Here is a 21,083-nt window from a genome sequence, read left to right as displayed (position 1 = left end):
TAGTTTGCGTGCTTGTGGACATTAAAAACTACCACTAAAAACCATTTTTTTCCCAGCAAAAAGGAAATACACTTCGAATCTATAAATTCGAGTTTGGTTTTACATACTAAGAATTCTTTACCTTGTGAGTTTAATATCCATCTTATTTCATGTTTATTGAATTTTCTAAACTATGTAAGTCAGAATGCTTACTGAACAGACACTGTTGTAAAATAAAAAAAAATTCTTAGCTTTGTATCTCAAAGAGAGAACATAAACCTTATTTTTTCACATTGATTTTATATTTGTAGAATCAGACCATGAAGATCTCTTCAATACAGCCATTTTGGTTGCAAGAATCAGTTTGGAATATTCGTTTTTTTCCTAGTAATTCTAGGACAGAAGCTAAGGGTCACATATATTTACACAAAAACAGATTTCCCTTTGTTTCCTAGTTCTTCATTTTCCTTTTTCACATTCTAAAGACATTACTCAGATTGATATGAAATGTTATTCCTCCTTATCAAAACTTTGTAAGCTTTTAGGTTAGGAAAGTGATTTACTTTTTCAAATACATGTAGGGTGTACAAGACATAATCTGTATTTAAAGCACACAGAAGTGGCCTAACTATACAGGAATGGAAGCATAAGAAATCTCTTAATGCCAGTGACACAAATTAGAGCTACTTTGGAGATCTAGTTGTGGTGTGTGCTTAGGAACTACATCTTTCCTGTAATCCTTCTCATCTGAGAAAACGTTTCTCTGGGAATATTCCGTTATTTCCAAAGCCATAAAATAAACACAGTGAGAATAACCAAGCCTAATTTTAAGCTAATCCTTGTCAAGCTGCTTGAGAACCTCTGTCAAACTGCTTCAAATCTAAATAATCCAAATTTTGTTACTTTCTCTTTACCTTGTTTCTTAGGGCTGTTATCTTAAACTTTATACTGCCTCATGCTTTTAAACATACAGTCACGAAAAGTTAAAAAAAAAAAAGGAAGCTACATTTACTGATTATTCATGCAAAAATGCAGTCCACGCATCCCAGGTAATAAGATTCTTGCTAACAATTTTATTTGTAAATTAAACACATCGAACAACTGCAACAAATTTGTGATTCCTCAATTACTGTAGTGCTAACGCACCAGAAAGCATCTCATAGCCAAGTATATCAAAGATATGGGACTACCATGCTACATGGTCTGCTATTCCCTGAAACGAAAATTCAGAGCTTTAAAACATGGGGCAAAATGGAGCAGATCAGCAAGATCTGATCAGTAATTGTGCAAACTACAGGAAAGACAAAATTCTCTGAGAAGTATTTTATTGGTTCACATTTCAATGCTTACTGTTTCTGGGACATTACTGTTACCATACACTAAGTTTGCTCTGCTTCTAGTCATTACAACGAATTTCAAATGCATAATGAAAAACGTCTTCAAACCCTCAGGAAGCTATCTTCACACAACATTACCTTTTTTTATGTGCCAACACACTTTTGGATATCAAGACGTACCTAAATTCATCTGATTTATATAAAATACAGAAACTGAGACTGTTTTGGATCTCTAACACTGATTACCTTAGACTTCAGGAATCAAAAGACAAAAGATAAACAGCTTCTTCAAAAGAAACTTGTAAATGAGGATGCCAACTTCTCAAAGTTTCAGCATACTAAAAATACTTCCAATTACACAAGCTTTCCATAAGGATACTAACCAGTCAACACGACATCTGTGCAACATGTGCATCTGCCATTTCACACTTTGGCTGTCTGGCTTCTTAAGTAGTATTATCTGGAACTTGTTTTACCAGTTTTCTGATTGTTATTATTTTTTAAACAAAATACAAATGGAAAACAAAGTTATGTCTGTTTGCAACAAAAATACGGTACTGTTTTTCTTCATTCTCCACAGAAGTAACACATTGATAACCTTGGCTAAAGTTGCATTAAATTGCTCTTCACTCAAGACAGCTTGCTCTGTTAAAGTACCATAGGCAAGAAAGACTGCTATAAACTCCATTAGCTATCATTCCTTCAAATTTTATGTGTGATACAATTGTAATAGCACTTCCGTACATACTTCCTGCTGATCATGTTCTCTATTTTACAGTGAAGTTATAGCAACAAGAGAAGGTTGATGAGATTGACATAAACAGAAATAAACCACAAGAGAACCTAAGAATGGTCCTACTGGGTCAGACCAAAGGTCCTTCTAGACTCTTGTTCTCTGACAGCAGCCATCAGTGGCTGCTTAGGGAAAAAAGTATAAATAAAGCAAGCATAGAGAAATACTTCTTCAGAATCGTATTCCAGACTTCCTGAGCCAGCATATTACAGGGTATTATAATTTATCAGAAATGCGTTCTTAAGCCTAACCTGCAGAGCCAGAGAATGACATATCTTCTGCAGATATTACTGCAACGTCTTTAATGTGACAAATCACTACACAGTTTGATTCAGCCAGGCTAGAAAGGAATCAGCTGCTACAGATGAGTTTTTTATGCCTTCTCCCTTTTGGAGACCTCTCAGTTAACAATTAGTTTGCTGTAATTAGTGTGTTGCCTATTACTCACTGAAGCCTTTGCTGATTTTGTTTGGGTATCTGTGCAGATAGGAGCTGTACTTCCCCAGCCTTTCCCACTATTGGGATGATTATAAGTAATATTCTGCTCACTATGAAATATCCAATCTTTACATTAGTTAGACTCCAAAAATAATTTTTGTGGTAAAAGAACAAAATGCCAAAGCTGAAACAACTTTTGCTTCTTCCCCTCCCCCCGTATTAGTATCATTTATTCAGGAAGCTGGTGGGTTGTCTTTGCAATTTATCAGAACGTGGGGGTTAGCCTTATGGAACATGTCACATCTGCTGGTGGGGTTTACTCAAAGTGATTGGCCAAGAGCCAGGTCTAGAAGCAAAATAGCATCTGGCAGGCTGATGAACGCTGCTGAGGCCAGTGCTTGGGTAGCCTAGACGGAGTGCTCAAAAGTCAAATACCTAGAAGCAGGTATTACAAAAGCAGAAAACATTGGCCAGCAGGTCATGCCTGGAGTTTCTCAAAGAAAACAAAGGTCTGCCCACACCGCTTTCCCCCCTTTTTGCTCAACACTGCCCCCAGGTGAATGACAGCTTGTGTCCATTGGATATTGGCTCTGACTGCAAATTATGCTTGAAATATGTATGAATTATGAATAAAAATTCCAACCTGATACTTCAGTCCCAGGTCATTCTTTGTGTGACCATTTTACCAGTACATCCATGTCCATCCTTCACCAGCTCAATTGTTAAATACAGTTTCTCCTCAACTTTAACAAGAAGATTTTTTTTTTCATGTGTTTTGGGGGAAGAAATAATTTTTTCAGCATCAAATTTTTGCAGCATCTACTGTATTCTAACGGCTAGCAACACATAGATACAATAACAGCAAGTACATAGAAGAATTTTGGAAGCTTTATTTGTTGCTCAGGCAGAAATAACAGAATACCAGAAAGGGGCAGGGGAGGTCTGAGAGAGATCCAAAACAGGGAGAGTTTTTTGGTTTCTACTTCTAGTGTGAGCAAATATTTTATATTTGCAACACCTGATTGTAAGTGCTGCATTCATCATGGCAATTAAAAACCTGTGAATAAGAGAAGAATGATGCATGGAAAAGATAATGAATTTGGCTGTGATTCCTTCAAGAAATAGCTTATGCTAGTTTTTTTAGTCTATTAGCTACTTATCTGAACTTCAGATTGTATGGGATAGGTATGGACTTGTAGCTTACTGAAGTGTGCATTTGGGCTAATAGAAAATAAACAAGACTATGTAACTGACAAACAGGGAAGGAGGGGACAGGGAGAAGTACACTGGCAGAAGACAGAAAATGGGTGAAGGCTTTAGATGACATCCTCTGAAAAATACTTCAGATACTTAACTTGCCTTGAATTTTAAAAGCAAACGTTTTGTGTTTGCTAGTGTAACTGATTTCTCTCCTAGAGCTGTAATCGTCACAGAGATTTTGTGAAGAAAAAGTCTAAGTATTTGAAAGTACCTATTAAGTTCTTCAGGAAAGATACAAAATAACTGTGCTTTGTATTCTTAATTACCTCCAATGTAGAGTTATTAGACAGGAACATTCTTTAGGGTAAATTTAAGCAAAATTATTATTTGTGTAGAGATTAATATTTTTCCAAAAGTTCAGCCTTACTCTGAAGCTTACGGAGGCATACTTTGTACAGAAAATATTTAGTAATGACCTCAATGGCCATATTTGATTGAGGAGTGTAAGATTTACTGACTTGCAGTAAGATATGTAATCCATGCATGCCTACATGGACAGCAACAGACCAAGATGAGTGCTGGTTTGTATTTCATTTCTTTTCAAAGATGAGTTCTTGTATTTTCCACTTCTAAATGCTACTATGACAAATAGATGCTCTCTTGCCAAAAATCTCCAGGTGGTAAGTGACGGACACCAGGAAATGGATCTGCCAGACTAAGAAATAAACTCCTTGAGAACTCACCTGTTCTATCACTGATCAGCAGTAAAACTAGTTATTGTTTATATTGGAAAGACTTTTACCAGAATATTAAAAATTCTTCTAAGAAAGAGGAAATATGGTCCTTTTATTATTAACATTGCACCTATAATCTCAGGTGCATCACTGAACAAAATCAGGACATTAACTGCACTTCAGTCTTATATTTGTATTTCTTTTCCTAGCACTTCTGTTTCTGTTCTCCATGTGCAGGTATTATATCTTCTTCTTGTAAGAATTTGGCATATATTAATTCTGAAAAAGTGAATAATTATGAAAAGGCAGCAACATTCTTTGCCCATCAGGTAATTTATCAAATACCACATATGTGTCCATACTTTAAACCTGTCAAGCAGATCAAAGCAGTATGCTTTGCAATAATAGACTATACTTTATGAAGAAGTCAGTACAATAGGTCTACTGTACATCAAAGATGAATTTATAAAAGAGTATAAAGCTAGGGCTTATAATAAGTAAAAACACAGCACTGGAGACCTGGCATGAAACTCTTTACAGAATATTAAAACACTTAAAGAAAAAAAAAAAAAAAAGATTAACCCATAAATCATCACTTCTTCATTATTTTTGTCTACACTAATCTTTACAACACTGCCCTACAAACCACCAAATATAGTCCATTTGGAAATCTCACCTTTAAAGTTTAATCAAGGAGTTGCTATTTTGATGACTATCTATATTTATGGAACCAAAACATAAAACAGAGAACCACAATGTATTTTATTTTTGAGGCAGGAGACAATTATTTAATCCTTCTATTTACCAAGAATTTCCAGTGACATCAAGTTTCCTAACTAAGATTAATGATGTTTATAGTTGCTCAACAATCTTCAGGATTTATCTAGTCAAATATTTCGAAGAGAGTGAAGTTTTTTCAAATCTTAAATGCTGTTTTACCCCCCAATTTTTCCCATTCTTCTCCTTCAATATACATGAAAAACATTTTTCCAATGAGATTCAAAGCCAGTATATATCCAGTGTATTTTATCTTTACTCTTCCAGCTTTAAAAAATAGTTACCTATTTCAAATACAGTTTCCAGACAAAAGGGAAAAGAGGTAATATGGACTGCCACTCTGACACTTGGGCATTAACAGCAATTATTGAATTTCTAAAGTCACAGATTGTAATTTTTAAACAAGAAATAAGATGCACTTTTTTTTAACTAGAAAAGAATTACTTATTGGAAAAGTTTATGAATGACTATAGTGGATTCTCTATCACTGAACTATTTTATTATTTTTAGAAAAATTACTTATGGAACAGACAATTGTTTAAAAAACTCTCCAATTAAAGATCTCTCATTTAAAGATGAATTAATTGAAAGAAATCTTACAGTCTGAGGTAATTCCAAACACAGTCTTCTCTACTGTCACCTTAATCAAAGATTCTATAAAACTCTGAATTATCAAAAAACCTTAATGATAGAAAAGCTAGCACACCTGTCAGCTTTGCTTTCAATGTTAGACAACTTTCCAAAGGACATCCTCTTTATTTGCCCAAGTCAGTTTTAATGCCATTTCTTTCAGCCTTAACACTAACTATTTGTCTCATTCAGGCTAATCATATGGATTATTTGTCTTAAATTGCACCCCTAACTATTTTCCAGTTAATGCTTTTAATTTTATTTTGGCAATTTCTCTGTTTTCATTAAAGTTTGTTAAATCACCTAATTTACTCAGGGTCATAAATCAGTAAAAATTCCAGTCGTTAGTTCTACCTTAAATTGTGACTAAAACTGAACAAATCCAGTATCAATACCAATCTTTCAAAGCCCACTTGATGCCTCCAACAGAAGCCATGTGCACTGATGATTAGATAATCCCTTAATGAAGTCAGACTCATTGTGATTGATGAAACAGTGTCATTCAATGTACCCATGCTTGGAAAAAATTAAGAGCAAGTGGATCGGCTTAAGTTATTGAATTAGTTACTGCTTATTTATTGAATAGGTGCCTGCTATGATCTAGTATCATTCTAACCTGCAATGCTAAACTGTTGGAAGAAGAAAGTTAAGAACAGCTCTTGGCACTTGGAAGATTATAGTAGGCTACTCAGTAGAGTTAAACAGAACTCTTAACAATCCTTACTACTCTGCTTATATAGTCATAATAAAATATTCCAGAAATTCAGCAATGCCAAAACTTCAATTCTTCTAATTTCACTAATAAAGCAACTACAACTTACAACTATGTTTTTGATCTTATGTTCACAGCACATCTACAGAATTCTATTTTTAATTGTAATGTTCTGATAGAAACTCACAACCATCAGTATTGTGTCTTCGAGCCTTACTAAATAATTTTTTTTGTCAGTAGAATCAGAGATTAATCCATCTAGTTGAATTCACATTGCGAAGAAAAAACATTTTCTGAGAAGTCACAGTCTTGCTAACCAAATAATTCCAGTTTACTGGATTAAGGTGTGTCTGTGGGTTTTGAGACCCATATACAGATTGTTGCCGATTATAAACATATTTAAAGGAAAACTCAGACATACTATAAAAGATGATATAATTCTAGTTACTGAGAGAAGCTGGCAGCAAAGAGCCTACTTTTATCTAAATACTTACGGAGAGTTTTACTTCCTGCACTATTAAATGTTCTTTGTAACCCTTCATTAATTATACTTACTTCTAGAACTCTTCAGATGTCCTTGCAGAAAGCACATAATAAGCTCCCAAGTACTGTCAAATCAAAACGTGCTAAATTGTTGTCTAGCTTTGCCAGATAATCCAGCGGTAAGAAAGAACTAGGAGAGCTCTTCCCTTTTAAGCCTAAAGAGCAAAATTATAAATTCAGCTTTCAAGCCTGTCTTGAAGAACTGATTGCAACAGATTCCTAGTAATAATAAGAGCAAATAAATGTAAAGACATAGAAATATTTTAATACTGGCCTCATTTGAGGGTCAATATTCATTCTTATACATTGTAAAAACAGAGGTAAAACTGAAAAGGAATCCAAGAGATCCTCTCTAGGCAGATATCAAGTAGTACCCAAGTTTTTAAAAACAGGAAAAATCAGTATGGTCACTTATGCTAGGAAAGTTTTTCTGACTATAATAAAAAATAATTTCAGGATGTGACCTCTGCTCTACTTCCATATTTCAGAGTGTCTTTAAAAAAAGGGCCTACATTTTCTAGGTTTGTGAAGTTCTTGGCAGGAATATAAAGTTATTAGGTACAGAAAGACTTGTTATTTTCTGTTTGCATGCTTTTTAAGGGGAGAAAATGAATTTGTTGGTCCTACTTTGCACCAAAGAGGACCTGCATTAGACATATTAATATAGGAATATACATTACTAGAATATAATTGCCCTAGCTGGAGTAGTAATACAGCTAATTTCTCTTCCCATTTACTCCAAGTACCAGTGCACTTTATCAAGAGTAAGATAAACCTCAGATAATCTACACTAGTAGCTTTTAGTCATGTTTTCAAACACTGAGAGATTATAGAAGTATCTATTATTAAAGGCAGGCACACTCTAAAGTGCAGATATATACCGACTCTCACAAAAGATTGTAAAGTACTTAGAACATGTACAAGGCATGTTTTATATGTTACCTAGCACACATCACCAAGGATTAAAACACAGTTAATTTATAGCCAGTGAGATCCAGACAGAAACTGTTAGAAGTATTTTGTGCTGAAAATTTAGCCATTGTAATACTGTTGATTTGTACTTATTTGCTACAAGTCAACAAGAATACACGGAAAAGGCAACCATTGCATTCATCGCCTTCTCTTTAGAGAAAGAACATCACTGCTCACAGCCAGACATGTACTGACATTCCCATAAGTTATTTATTCCTATAAATAATGAGCTGCACACGTGCTTTTTTTTGTGTTGGACTGAATGCTAAGTGGATTATTGTCTTTCCAACACTCGAACCTAAAGTTCTTAATTTTATTTGAAACCCAGATTTAGACCATCATGCTGCCACAGGAGGTTGGGGGAAGAAAAGCACAAATACAAATTTCCTATATGTCTAAAACCTTAAAAAAACCACTACAATTGCTTCCGTGACTCCAAAGGTCAAATGTTTATTAACACAACAAAACAGGCAGCTGCAAACTCAGCCTATTTCCAATCTTAATCACTTGACTGTTTAAAACCCCATCTGTAAGTTTATTATAATCAAGTATGGATTATTATTATAATATATAATCTGGAATTTTACACTTCAAATTCATATATGTGTATATAGTCCTGGGCTAAAGGCAGGGATCCAAAAAAATCCATTTACTATAACGATGATATTTTAAAAAGATAAATTACTTGTATCCCATTAGATTACTGCTAGATTTTTACTACTAGTACATTTAGACAAAATTTAATTACACAGTTTTAAGATTTTTCAATTTGACTTAGACACAGAAATGACTTTGTTTTTCAATGCAATGTCCACTACTAAATGAACCCACACACTTGGAGACCCCAACATTTCTCTATAAAACATTAATTATGTTGGCTGAACAGCATGGATGAGTGTGCATTTATGTCAAATTTATGTAAGAAAATCAGTTCTATTTTCAGTGTGTGGGACACACGTGTAATATCCATGGTACCTAATGCAAAACATCAAAAGAAAAACTGTTTTACTTCCAGTGACTGGTGTCAAGCAGGTCATAGCCCTTTATGGTACTAAACATCTGTTGGGTGTGAATTAATTTCAGTGGCATAGGTTTTCTTAATGAGCAATGTGCCAAAATTGTGATACAATGTGGATAGCCACCTGCTTTCAATCTGCTGAAATCCAGTCCTTTGGAAAACTTTCCATCCCTTTCCTCAGTATATGCTCATTTACACACTAAAAAAGGCAAATGAGATATTAATTATATAACAACAAGAATTCAACTCAGAATAATTTCGACAGGAATGTCACAGCTTTGTAACTGCAATTTTTTTTTTAATATGCTAAACTTGCTTGCATAAAGGATACTTCATTCTTTTGCTTTAAAAATAAAGAACAAGCAAGCTCTTCAACTCCTACTGTTGAAGAGCCACAAATGGCTGTTCAACTCAGCTATTAAAAGATTGCTTTCTTTCCAGCAAAACAGGTTAAATACTTAAGAAAAAGCTCTCTAGGCATGAGCCCCAGTCAGGTGCAAGAGAGAGCAGAGGTGCTGAGAAACCTGGTGGTTCGCTGAAGTTCATTCACAGCTGAGGCTTCAGGGACTAATGAATAAATATATCAGCAGTAGGCTCTCTTCTCACAATTAATTATATTACTTGTATAATTATAATTACTGAGAAGTAATTACAAGATAATTGTAATTGTGAGAAGTATTATTACAAGATAATTCATTCACTATTGATAATTTCTCACTGTTCATCCGGGGTAAAATAAACTAGATAAAGCACAGAATGCAAATCCATGTTTCTAAGTTACAGTAAAAATGTTTCAAATTTAACTCAAAACTGCAAAGTTTGTAACTAACAAAAAAATGAGCAAATCTAAAAAAAAAAACCCAAACCTGAAAATTCATCATAGAAACAGGAATGGCTGCATCATTGCTAAGAAGATTAATTTCAAAGGGGAGAGGAAAAGAGGAGGAATAGCCTTTTTGCAACTGACTGAGCTGAACTTCAACTGAAATTTTAAAATGCTGGGGTTGTTTATTGTAAGTTCTGACTGTTCTGGACAGTGACTTAAGAGCAAGACACATGAAAAATCAGACTGTATTAGGCAACAAGCTCACTACAGATAAGTGTCTGTGATTTCAAACCTGCTCCCCATTTTGATGGGTTTTCTCATCATACTTGAAATATCGTATACAGAGAGTATGTTGTAAGATTGTGGCTTTAAGTAATTGAGAGAAAAGTCTGTTCTGCAGATAAAAGATTCCCACTATTGATAAGCAATGTGCTAGGTGGGAACAAGAGCTCAATTCAGTGTGTGTGTCTAGTCAACTAAGTTTCCGTGGGATAAGGAAGAGGGTCCTCACCTAGATAAATCATCTAGACCAATCGGTCAATTAATCAAATAAGACTAAGAGTACAAGGCCAATTTAATGATCTGTGGTTATGTACTCTCATAGTGATCTATGCTGGGGCTGATCACATTCAATATATTTATAAATGGAAAAAGGAATGAAGAGCAAGGTGAGATTTTTTTTATTATATTTATTATATATTATATATTTTATATATATATAAAAATATAATATATATTATATCTACTAGTATATTAGCTTGTTCAGGGGCCAACTGTGAAAAAATGAAGACCCTAGTATGCTGAATGACAGGGCAATAAAAAAGCAGATTAAATACAATTATCGGTAAATGAAAAGAGATGCAAGCAGGGAAAAAACCCATAAAAGGAATACAAAAAGATGGCCTCCAAGTTGACTATTGTCACCTAAAAACAAGTTCTTAACCTTATTACACACAGTTCTATGAAAGGGTTAGGTAGGGAAAAATGGCAGGGAAAACTATCAGTAGCAGACATAAAACCCCAATTCTCTTATCAAGAATTACAGGAAAGGAAGATGGGACAACATCACTGTGCCAACTTATAAATCCATTTGTGCCTGTCTGTATCTTGAATACTGGGTGCAATTCTGATCTGGACCATGCCCCACTTATTCCTCAAAAATGGACACTGTCCAACTGAAAAAAAGCCAGAACAGGTTAACAAAAACACCTAATGGAATGGAACAGTTTGTAGGGAACAATCTTAGTTGAAAAAAACCACTAGGGTTCTTCAACCTGAAAGAAAAGAGACACTGAAAACAGAGTATGATCCAAGCATGTAAGATAAAATGGCCCAGAGATGGTGACTAAGAAATATTTTTTATTTCCTAAGATAAGAACTTGATGCAAGATAAGTAAAAAGGAATTTAAAAAAAAAAAGGAGGAGTGGGGTGTTGTTCCCACTGCATACAGTTAGCTGTGGAACTCCTTCCCACAGGTTATTGCAGATGATGAAAGTTTAGATGAATTTCAAAGGCAACTGGACAAATCCATGAGAAAAAAAACCACTGAAGATTATCAAGTACACAGACATCGCCACTATCTCTGCAAGTACCTGAGCTGCAAATACCACATTATAGCTGGGAAAATATTGTAGGGATGCATAATCCATGTATCTGTTCTTACATTGTTTCTAGGTCATAGGCTAATGTAGGGCTGAATAAATGAGCCTCAGTTTAAGCCACTAGTCACATTTCTATATCATGTGACTCACAGATCAACTATATTTATCTAGTCATGTCAATCATTTATCTAGTAATGGGTCTGAAATCTTTGTATTAATTCCTTTCTACATTCTGTGCAGTAAGCTCAAAAATATTGATGAATTTGCCACAGGAAGTACTTGTGAAAATTTAGGGTATTTACAAAAACAAAAAGACCAAGCTAGACATTTATAGTAGTGCTTTTTAGACTGAACAAAACAAACAAACAAAAAACCTCAGGATAATATGGTACAAAAGGAATGAGTATGCCATCCCTTCCAAAACGATCCAGGAAAAACCCAACAGATTTTAAACAAAAGCAAATCTGCCAGTGAAGCTTTCAAGCACCAAAGAAAATCTTCAGATCTGTTTCTTTACTATAGCCTTTTAAGTTAAGAAAAAAAAAAAACACTGCAGAAGGTATCATAATATTCTGAAGAATTTTTCTTCCTTTGTGAGAAACAGGACAAGTCTTCAAATAATTTCAGAAGACACAAAGCCACATTTATCCTTGCTTTTAATACTTAATTCCTAAAACAGCAATTCTGCACAATGAAAAAAATGGAGAACTGCATGTGAACATCATGAATGAGTCAGGTCAAGACTACAGAAGTTAAGGCACTTATGTGTGGATTTCTGGAACAAAGTAGACTGTAGGAGACCAAGAAGAAAGAGTGATGTCAGGAGACTGGGAGAAGGAAACAATGTTGTATTAGCTTTATGACTTAAGGGTGTTTTTTCTTTTGTGGGATACTGGGCAGAATACATACATAGATCAAAGAGCATCCCCATCTCTGGCTTTCTTAATGATGTGGTTCATCCCTGCCCCCTTAAAATATGTTTTTTATTTTGTTAGAAAGTATAAATATGTAACTTGCTTGAAAACACTGGTTTCAAAAATAGTCATGTGTTCTTTATACATGGCTGTTTTAAAGTAGAATTAATACGATGATTACTTGATATTAATGAAGAGCAAAACTAATTACTGTTGGTAAATCCACATGCCCCATGCAGTCTTAATACATTCAAGTTCCTCTTTATCTAATAAAAAGAGTTACCTGCTTAATGATTTTCAGGCTTCAGAGAATGTAATTCACTAATTTTGCCATTTTAACTAAGCGTGGCAGGTGAATAGAATTTACTGAACTCAAAATCACATAAATTAGAAATTGATAGGGGGCTGTTATGATCAGTTAGAGATTATAACATTAGAACCAGTTCAATCATAAAACCACAGCAGGTAGTCTTCTCCTGACATGAAAAATCAGTGAAATGACCCCAGCTCAACATCTTTTTGTCATGTCCCTTGGCAGTGTTCTACACCAAATAAGATCCTTCCTAACATCCAAACTTGAATAATGTCTCCTTTCATTTTTAATTATGTAACTCCTTGTATATCTCTATAATTCTTTATACAACTCTAGATGATTCTATTTCAGCCTTGATGTTTGCGCTTCTCAAATATTTGTGGCTTCACAGCTCCAAAATATTCATCTTGCAGCCAAGGTGTATGCATTTGACTCTTATGATCCACCCCCCACCCCATAAATCATACTCAGAATCCCCAAATATTTTATTGTCTTTCTTTGGAATACTGGTTAGCTTCAAAGGGCTGCTTGCTGGAAGAGCTGTCATCAGCCCACATAGCTGGCACCCTTGACTGCTCACCTTGCTGGAGAAAGAATCACCAGGGAGGCCTATAGAAAGAGTGCTAGAGAGAAGCAGAAAAAGAGAAAAGCTTTATATATTCATAGTTTTTACCTGGACATTTACCACAAACAGTAGAAACTACTGGCTCTGAAAAAATGCAAAGCACTGCTAAGTATCAAAAAAGATAAGTGACAAAGCTAAGATGAACAAAGTAAAGCTTCTGACTGACATGCTTTGACCTTCCTCAGAATCCACAAAGCAGGTAACTATCAGATTACCTGATTACCTTCTATGATAAAACAGCTGGATCTGTGAACAAGAGTAGAGCAGTGGATGTCATTTACCTCAACTTTGGCAAGGCTTTTAACACTTCCGCAATATTCTTCTACACAAGTTTGGACATCACAGTCTGGATGGGCAGACTACCAGATGGATAAAAAACTAGTTGAATGATTGTGCTCAGAGGTTACTGATTAATATGAAGCAGTGAGCATGTGCAAAGGCAGGGCTGCTCTCCACAGGAATCCAGACAGGGTAGATGAATGAGCCAAATCGGAACCTTAGGACATTAAATGAGGAGAAATGTGAAGGCCTGTACTGGGGAAGGAAGAACCTCAGCAATGATACAAGCTGGTTGCAGAGCAGTCCTGGTGGACATGAGCCAGCGATGTGTCTGGGCAGCAAAGGTGGCCAGCAGCATCTTGGACTGTACTGGTAGAAGCATGGTCATAGATCAAGGGAAGTGATTATTGCGCTTTACTCATCACTCATAAGATCACATCTGGAACACTGCGTCCAGTTTTGGTCCTCACAGGACAAGAAAAATATCAACTGAGTTCAACAGAGGGCAACCAAGATGGCTGCTAAATCAAGACAGCAATATCAGAAGATGACAAAAAATTTAATCAGATGGCATCCATGGGCACCTATACAACTACCTGATTGCAGACCACAGAGAAGATGGTGCCAGACTCTTCTCAGAGATGCCCAGTGATAGGACAAGAAGCAAAGGACACAAGGTGGAAACACAACAAACTCCAGTCAGATATTAGGACTGTTTTGGGGTTTTTTTTTAACCATTTGGGTAGTCAACTAAGCTGCCCAGATAGTTGTGTGATTTCTGTCTTTTCAGTTATTCAAGGCTTGATTGAAGCCCCAGAGCAACCCAATCTAATTAGGCCTGCTGTGAGCAGGGGCCTGCACTATACAAACTCTGTAGGTCCCTTCCAACCTAAATTATTCCATGATTCTGTCCTATCTTAAGCTTTGTATGCTAAAAAGCAAACCAACAGTAATTATAAACATATGCATAACTGTGTTTGAACAGACACTAGCAGGAGTCTGTTACAAATACAATGAGATGGACATACAATTCATCGCTACTGACTTTTCCTTTAAATAAGACCTTATACTGTAAAAACAGCTTCCTGAAAACAGGTGAAACACCACATATTTAAATGTGGTTGAACAGCTTGCCTGCAGGAAAGATACACAATTGAGATTATTATCTTAATTAGTAATAATGGGAGTGCCTGAGGAAAGCCAAGCAAATGCACTCATTCCCTTAAGTCACTGTCATACAAAATTCCATTCATAATCTGAGTTCCAGTCTAACTTTCTTTTTGTCTCCCAACCGTGGTGCTCATCAGTACCTTCAGACCCTAAATTTCCCTAAACCTTTTCACTAATTCTGAACAATGATTTTGTGTATTCTATATGCTGGATTGCTTTTTCTTTAAAAAGACTAAGTTCCTACTAGCAATGCAGAATTTTCAATCAGCTGGACACCTTCAAAACCCAGAATTTTTTGCAACTTTCAGCGGTCCATGGTCAGATCTGTAAAAATTCAAATGCATTTCTAGGAGTTCTTTCAATATTTCATCTGCAGTGTCTTCAAAGTGGCACCAGTGCATAAAAATCATGAAGAATTTACCACTCTTGTTCTCTTCCTACTTTTAGGCAACTCTTGAATCCTACAGCTTCTGTTACAGTTCATTTTTCAGTATTGAAGTGCACTTTTTGACAGATACTCAACAAAATCTTTGACAAGAATGTATCTCAACCTTTTCATTATTCTAGCAGAAAGAAGGACAATCAATAAACCAAATTTCATTTATAGTCAGTTATCTCAAGACATTCAAGGCATTGCTTTATGCCCTTTCCTATTCAGAGAATGCCCGTGTGCACTGTTTTTACATACTTTTGTTTATTGTGTGGTTGCTCATTCATTCACGAGTCCCTGAAGAGAAGCATTGTCTGTGCATAGGTTCTGAATACCCTTGAAAATAACTGCACAAGTATTTAATGCAAACATTTCAGTGGTGTAAATTCATGTACAACTACCAAAATAATATTTATTCAAAAATGTATAAAAATGTCTCTTCTACAAAAAAAAAATTTTGTTCCTTTCAACTTAAAAAAAAAAAAAAATCAATGCCATGCTATCTTGGGGCAGGTTTGGAGGGCAGGTTTCATACATTCTGATTTGGAAATGCAAAATTTCTTGGTTTCTCCATTTCATTTTGTGCTTTCCCATGGGGAATATAGTTTCTTCTGTTTCTTCCTACTCTTCTGTTACTCATGCTTAAGCATCTAATAGAAATATTGGTGAAAATCCTCAAACACTACGAACCAGAAGCTCTAAATCTACAAAGCAAATAGGCACTGTGGGGGGAAAAAGCATCTTAAAGCTATTTTCTATGAATTGTCTTGCTGAATAAGACTGTGTTGAATGCAAATCAAGATGAACACTGCAGCAAGAGAAACAGGACAGGTTCTGTGTATCACTATGACCTGCATAACAGACTAGGTAATTTGCAATACTTTAGGAAAGCCTTTGGAGGATGGATAACTTCAGCTCAATTTTTCTCTTAAAATATCAGACAGAACATATCCAAAGGTATTTGAGGCACTGGCCAGTGCCACTGCTGGGATTCTCCTTATCATATGTGAAAGGACATGTTGTCTGGGAGAGTCTTTGATGTGTGGAAAACAGTAAATGTCATGCCCATCTTCAAAAAAGAGCAAGGAGGAGGACCCAGGGAACATACGTGAAAGTCAGCCTCATTGTAGACCCTGGGAAGGTGACAGAACACATTTTCAGAGAAGCCAATTCCAGGCATTGGAAGGACAAAAAAGTTTTTGGGAACAAACACCACATATTGCCAAAAGGCAAATCATGCCTTAGTACAATCTGACTGCCTCCTGTGACGAAATGATTAATAGTGGGGATAGAGTACTGGATGCTGTTTACTTTGACCTTAGCAAAGTTTGGACAGAGACTTCCACAGCAGACTTGTATCCAAACTGTTGGATCCAAGTGTGAACTGAATGGCTGGACTACAATGTGGGTAGAAACCGCACTGGACCACTAAAATCAGAGAGTAATTGGCCACTGTTCCAAAGTGCAGCTGAACTCTAACTAGAGGGACATTCCTCAAGGTTTGATGACGTTTAATGTCTTTCTTAAAGACTTCGGCAATGATACAAAAGAAAGTTCACAGATGACACCACACTGGGGAGAGTTGTTGACACACTGAGGGTAGAACTGCCATTCAGAGGACATTGACAAAATGGAGGAATGGTTTAACAGAAACCTCATGAAGGTCAAAGGTAAATGTAAACTCCTGCACCTGAGATGGAAATATCCCAACCCAAATACAGGCTGGAGGCCAACTGTTACAGAACAGCTTTGCGGAAAAGAACCCAAGGGTCCTGTTGGACAATGAAATGAACACGATAGCAGCATGCCCCTGTAGTGTTAAAGGCTAAGCACTTACTGGGCAGCATTAACAACAGCACAGCCAGCAGATCAGAGGTGAGATCATTTCCTTTTATTACACACTTGTGAGTCCACATCTAGAGTACTGTCTCTACCTTTGAGCTCAATAACAGAAGAAAAAGATTGACAAACTTGAGTGGGCAGAGGATCATCAAGAGGGTTAACAGGTTAAAGCACAGGATTTATGAGGAGAAGGTGAGAGAGCTAGGATTCCTCAGATGGAAAAAGAAAAGGCTAAGGATGGTAGTGGAGTATCAAATTACTGTTTCCAGTTACCTAAAGCAGGGTTATGAACAAGATGAAGTCAGACCATTCTTGGAGATACACATTGAAATGTTGAGAGACAATGGTTAAAAGTTGTATCAAGCAAAATTCTGAATGGCTGTAACGACAAAACCTTGCCAGAGCGAGCGTAGTTAAGCACAGGACAATTACCCAGAGAGGGAGAGCAACCTCCTTCCTTAGAGCCTGAAAAAGAAAAGCCTGATCTAGCTTTGACATTAGTGTTCTTTTGAGCAAAAGAATGGACTCCAGAGGTGTCTTCCAACCTAAATTATGTTTTGGTTCTTGCAATGAAATAATTTGCAGGCATGAAGTACAAATAGCCATATGCAGGCTCCAGACTTCATTCATTGAGATGAAAACAGCAGCATACAATGTGTATTATGTTTCTCTCTGATGATTAAAGGAGAAACATAAGGATAATAATGAATGTGCATATATTAGAGGGTGGGGTGGCTTCATATAGGCACATGAGACTACAGAACACTGAAGAAAGAACTGGACAAAAAGTAACCAACTATTGGATTTTACATTTTCAGTATAGTGAATCAAGATATAGTTCTACAACTTATTAAAGAAAAGACATACCACCTTGAACCAGAAATACTCTCATTCCTCGTTACAGGAGACCTCAATAATGAGAGGGAGATATCAATGAAGAATAAATAGGCATCTTGGGATGTAGTCTACAAAAAGCTTTCTGAAATTATGTAGTAAATTGCTTTTGAATATGTACAGTCCACACCAGTCAAGCAGCACTTCCGCACAGTGCCATCTCAAAATTAAAATTCTTTGCACCCATTCAAATCTTCTGATTCTATTCGTTCCACCGACAATGGGAAAACAGTGCTCCACAGATTATTTATTGAAGATATTCCCATATATACTTATTTATAATGTTCATCTCCAAAAGAGGCCCTGTGTCTGCAAAGTATCCAAGGAAAAGAAAGATACCCTGTGTTTCTTTTCCACATCTTTCATGTTTCAACATGGTAATGAAACAACGCCCTTTATTTCCTTCTATCCTTGGGAAGGGAAAAAGGAGGGGCAGATGATGTGATGCCTAGATTAGCAGGATACAAACAACTTCTGGGGTTTTGACAGGGTGAGGAGAGAGGAATATAAGTAGTTTGGCTGCTCTAGAGCATTCTCCGCTTCCACCCAGGCTCAGCTGCATGCTCAATGCGTGAAATTCAGTAAAGGAAGGAGAAAAGTTTCTTCAGCTTTCCCATTAGCTAGATTCTTGGAAAGGAAAAGTTGATTGTGTCTTGCTCTTTAACTCTCTCCGTAAGTCTTTTTCTTATTTGTGAAGACTTCTCTATGAATCCAACAATCATTCCAGTGGAATTAGTGCCTTGTCACACATTAACTTCTACTGTCTTTAAAATATGCTGTCAGCCTGCCTAGATTCCTGGTTTTGAAGAAATACATAGCTTTTTTCTTACGGCAAAGTTTTCACTTTCTTTTTTCCTATCTTTATTTCTATCAGCCCAGAAGTTTAATAATTTAAACTTACAAGTCTGTCACAGTTAGTGACTGGCCCTTAGTGCAAACTGAGGTATCATCTTCCAGAAATAAAGAATGACAAATTCAAGACATAGTTGCTGAACACTGTAAAATTCCAGAAAAAAAGGAGAGATTAATTGTTCAGAAGATGAAGGAGCTTCATAATGTACCCATCACCATTCTTACTGAAGAAGTATGAGAATATTCAGAGGTGGACTGAATCTTAGGGACTTGAGTGAAGATAGTTAATGAGTAGTGGTTACCAGACACAGTGAAAATTTTATAGTTTACTGGCTTTAAGGAAGCACACAGTGTAGTATGTGAACTCGTAAGAAGATGCCAAGGCTTCAATAAAAGTTAAAGTTAAATGCCAAACAACCTCAAAAACCTACTTAAAAATTTATTTCCTTCATCATTTATGTACGATAATTCTCCTTGTACATGAGACGTTGCAGAAGCACCTTAGTCTAATTTACTGAACAATATTCTTGTTAGAATAACACATCCTTTTGTTAGAACAACATTAGAATGCATTTTAAAGCTGACTGAACAAACTATAACAATACACGTATTTCATTTACCTATATAATTTTGTCTAGATGATGCAAACACCTGATCAGAGCTACGGTATGCTAAAAAAACCCAGCTGCAAACCCAGGAAAAACCTACCTCAGTGGTGCTACTGGAAGGTTCCAGTCCAACCACATTGGCTTGTACCAGCTGCTGAAGAAGTTGTACTTGAGCCACACTGAGGAAGAAATCCAGGTTTGTCGTCACATTCACCTCCAAAGAATGACCACACACCAAAATTTCCTGGGGAGAAATTAAGGGAAAATACTAGATAACAGCTACTGGGGAAATAATTTTCAGCTTCTGTAACTGTATTGTGATCCTCTGCTGTAGTTAATGCTTCAAAATTGCATATAGTATTAATTAGGTCTTTTTAGGAGAAAGTGGTGTCTCAGGCTTCTAAACAAGGATGCCACTTATTCTCTGCTTTGCTTTCAACAGCATAACTATTACGACAAATTTTGCAAGAAAAGCATCTTGTGTGTGAGATCTTGTTTCCATCTCTTGGTAGTATCAAACAGTGGACTGTCAGATTTTTTTTTATTTCCTAGCAATGACTGGAATTCTCCTTCCCTTCCAAGACTGATTGACTTTTTTTTTTTTTAAAGAACATAAACTCTGCTTGATTTATAATGAAATCATGTGTTGGAACTCACTGATAACCAACCTAATTGATTTCTCTTTGCCTGTAAACCATTGTTAATACCTTGGCAAAGCTAGCTGGATGGCCACTGTTTTATTGGTGTTATCTAGCACAAAAATAAAGCTCTTCACCACTGTTGGCAAGCAATAAAGAGATGAAAAACAGAACCAATGCAGAAGGGTTGCTTAATAAGTAGAAGTACTGCCCCTTCTCATGAGAAGAGAAGGGTACACAATGTTCAAGCTCTTCACAATCTAAACTAGACCTCTCCCTTCATCAATGAATGTCAGCCAGGGAATAGATAACAAGAAGGATGTATGCACAGAAAACACTGAAATTCTTGAACATAAGCATTAGCAAAGTTCAGAGATTTTTTTTTTTTTTTGTAAAATTGAATAACTTCTATGCATCCTAGCCACCCCTTAAGCATTCTACTTTTTTACATTAAATAATTTTCCATCTGCCCTTGTGATGACACTTTACACAAAATATGAAGCTGTCAATTTTTTCCTTCTATACCCATTAGCTACTATTTCCCAACAATGTACATGTAGTACACGATGCAATACACACCTAATACCCTTTACACTCCTGCACCAGTTTTGCTCTTCCCAGGAGGTAGCTGTTAGGAGAAATACTCCTTGTGAGCTGACAAAAACTTTCTGATATTTCCCCTACATAAATTGTTTTAAATTCTTGAACTACAAACTAACGCCAAACAGGAAGCCAATACCTTTTGTGTGTAACATTCTTCACAGACTAATCATTAACAAGCTGACCTACAGACTGGTGAAAGTGATTGTTAAATCTGGAATACCTTGAAGTACGCACAGTAATGGTTGGGCGGATGCTTTGTGGAAATTTGTGGGCTTGAAAACCTGGCTAAAAGAACTCAGCTCAAATTTCTTCTTATAGATAGTGTATAGATTGCATTCTCAGGCTTCTTTATAA

General features: G+C 36.1%; 1 protein-coding gene across 5 annotated transcripts in view; it reads right to left on the bottom strand.

Annotated features, from left to right (window-relative positions):
• The window catches only part of VPS13B (vacuolar protein sorting 13 homolog B), a 482,687-nt gene that overhangs the window by 137,341 nt on the left and 324,263 nt on the right, over nt 1-21,083 (bottom strand). For all 5 annotated transcript variants that reach the window (XM_075705900.1, XM_075705902.1, XM_075705904.1 and 2 more), the window contains one exon: nt 19,589-19,732. In XM_075705900.1, the coding sequence (XP_075562015.1) occupies nt 19,589-19,732 (144 nt within the window). The remainder of the gene's footprint in view (nt 1-19,588; nt 19,733-21,083) is intronic.

Source organism: Pelecanus crispus, chromosome 2 (assembly GCF_030463565.1).
Source record: "Pelecanus crispus isolate bPelCri1 chromosome 2, bPelCri1.pri, whole genome shotgun sequence".
In the NCBI taxonomy this organism is placed as follows: domain Eukaryota; kingdom Metazoa; phylum Chordata; class Aves; order Pelecaniformes; family Pelecanidae; genus Pelecanus; species Pelecanus crispus.
Note: the sequence above shows the minus strand (reverse complement) of the source record. Positions and strands in the feature narration are given on the sequence as shown.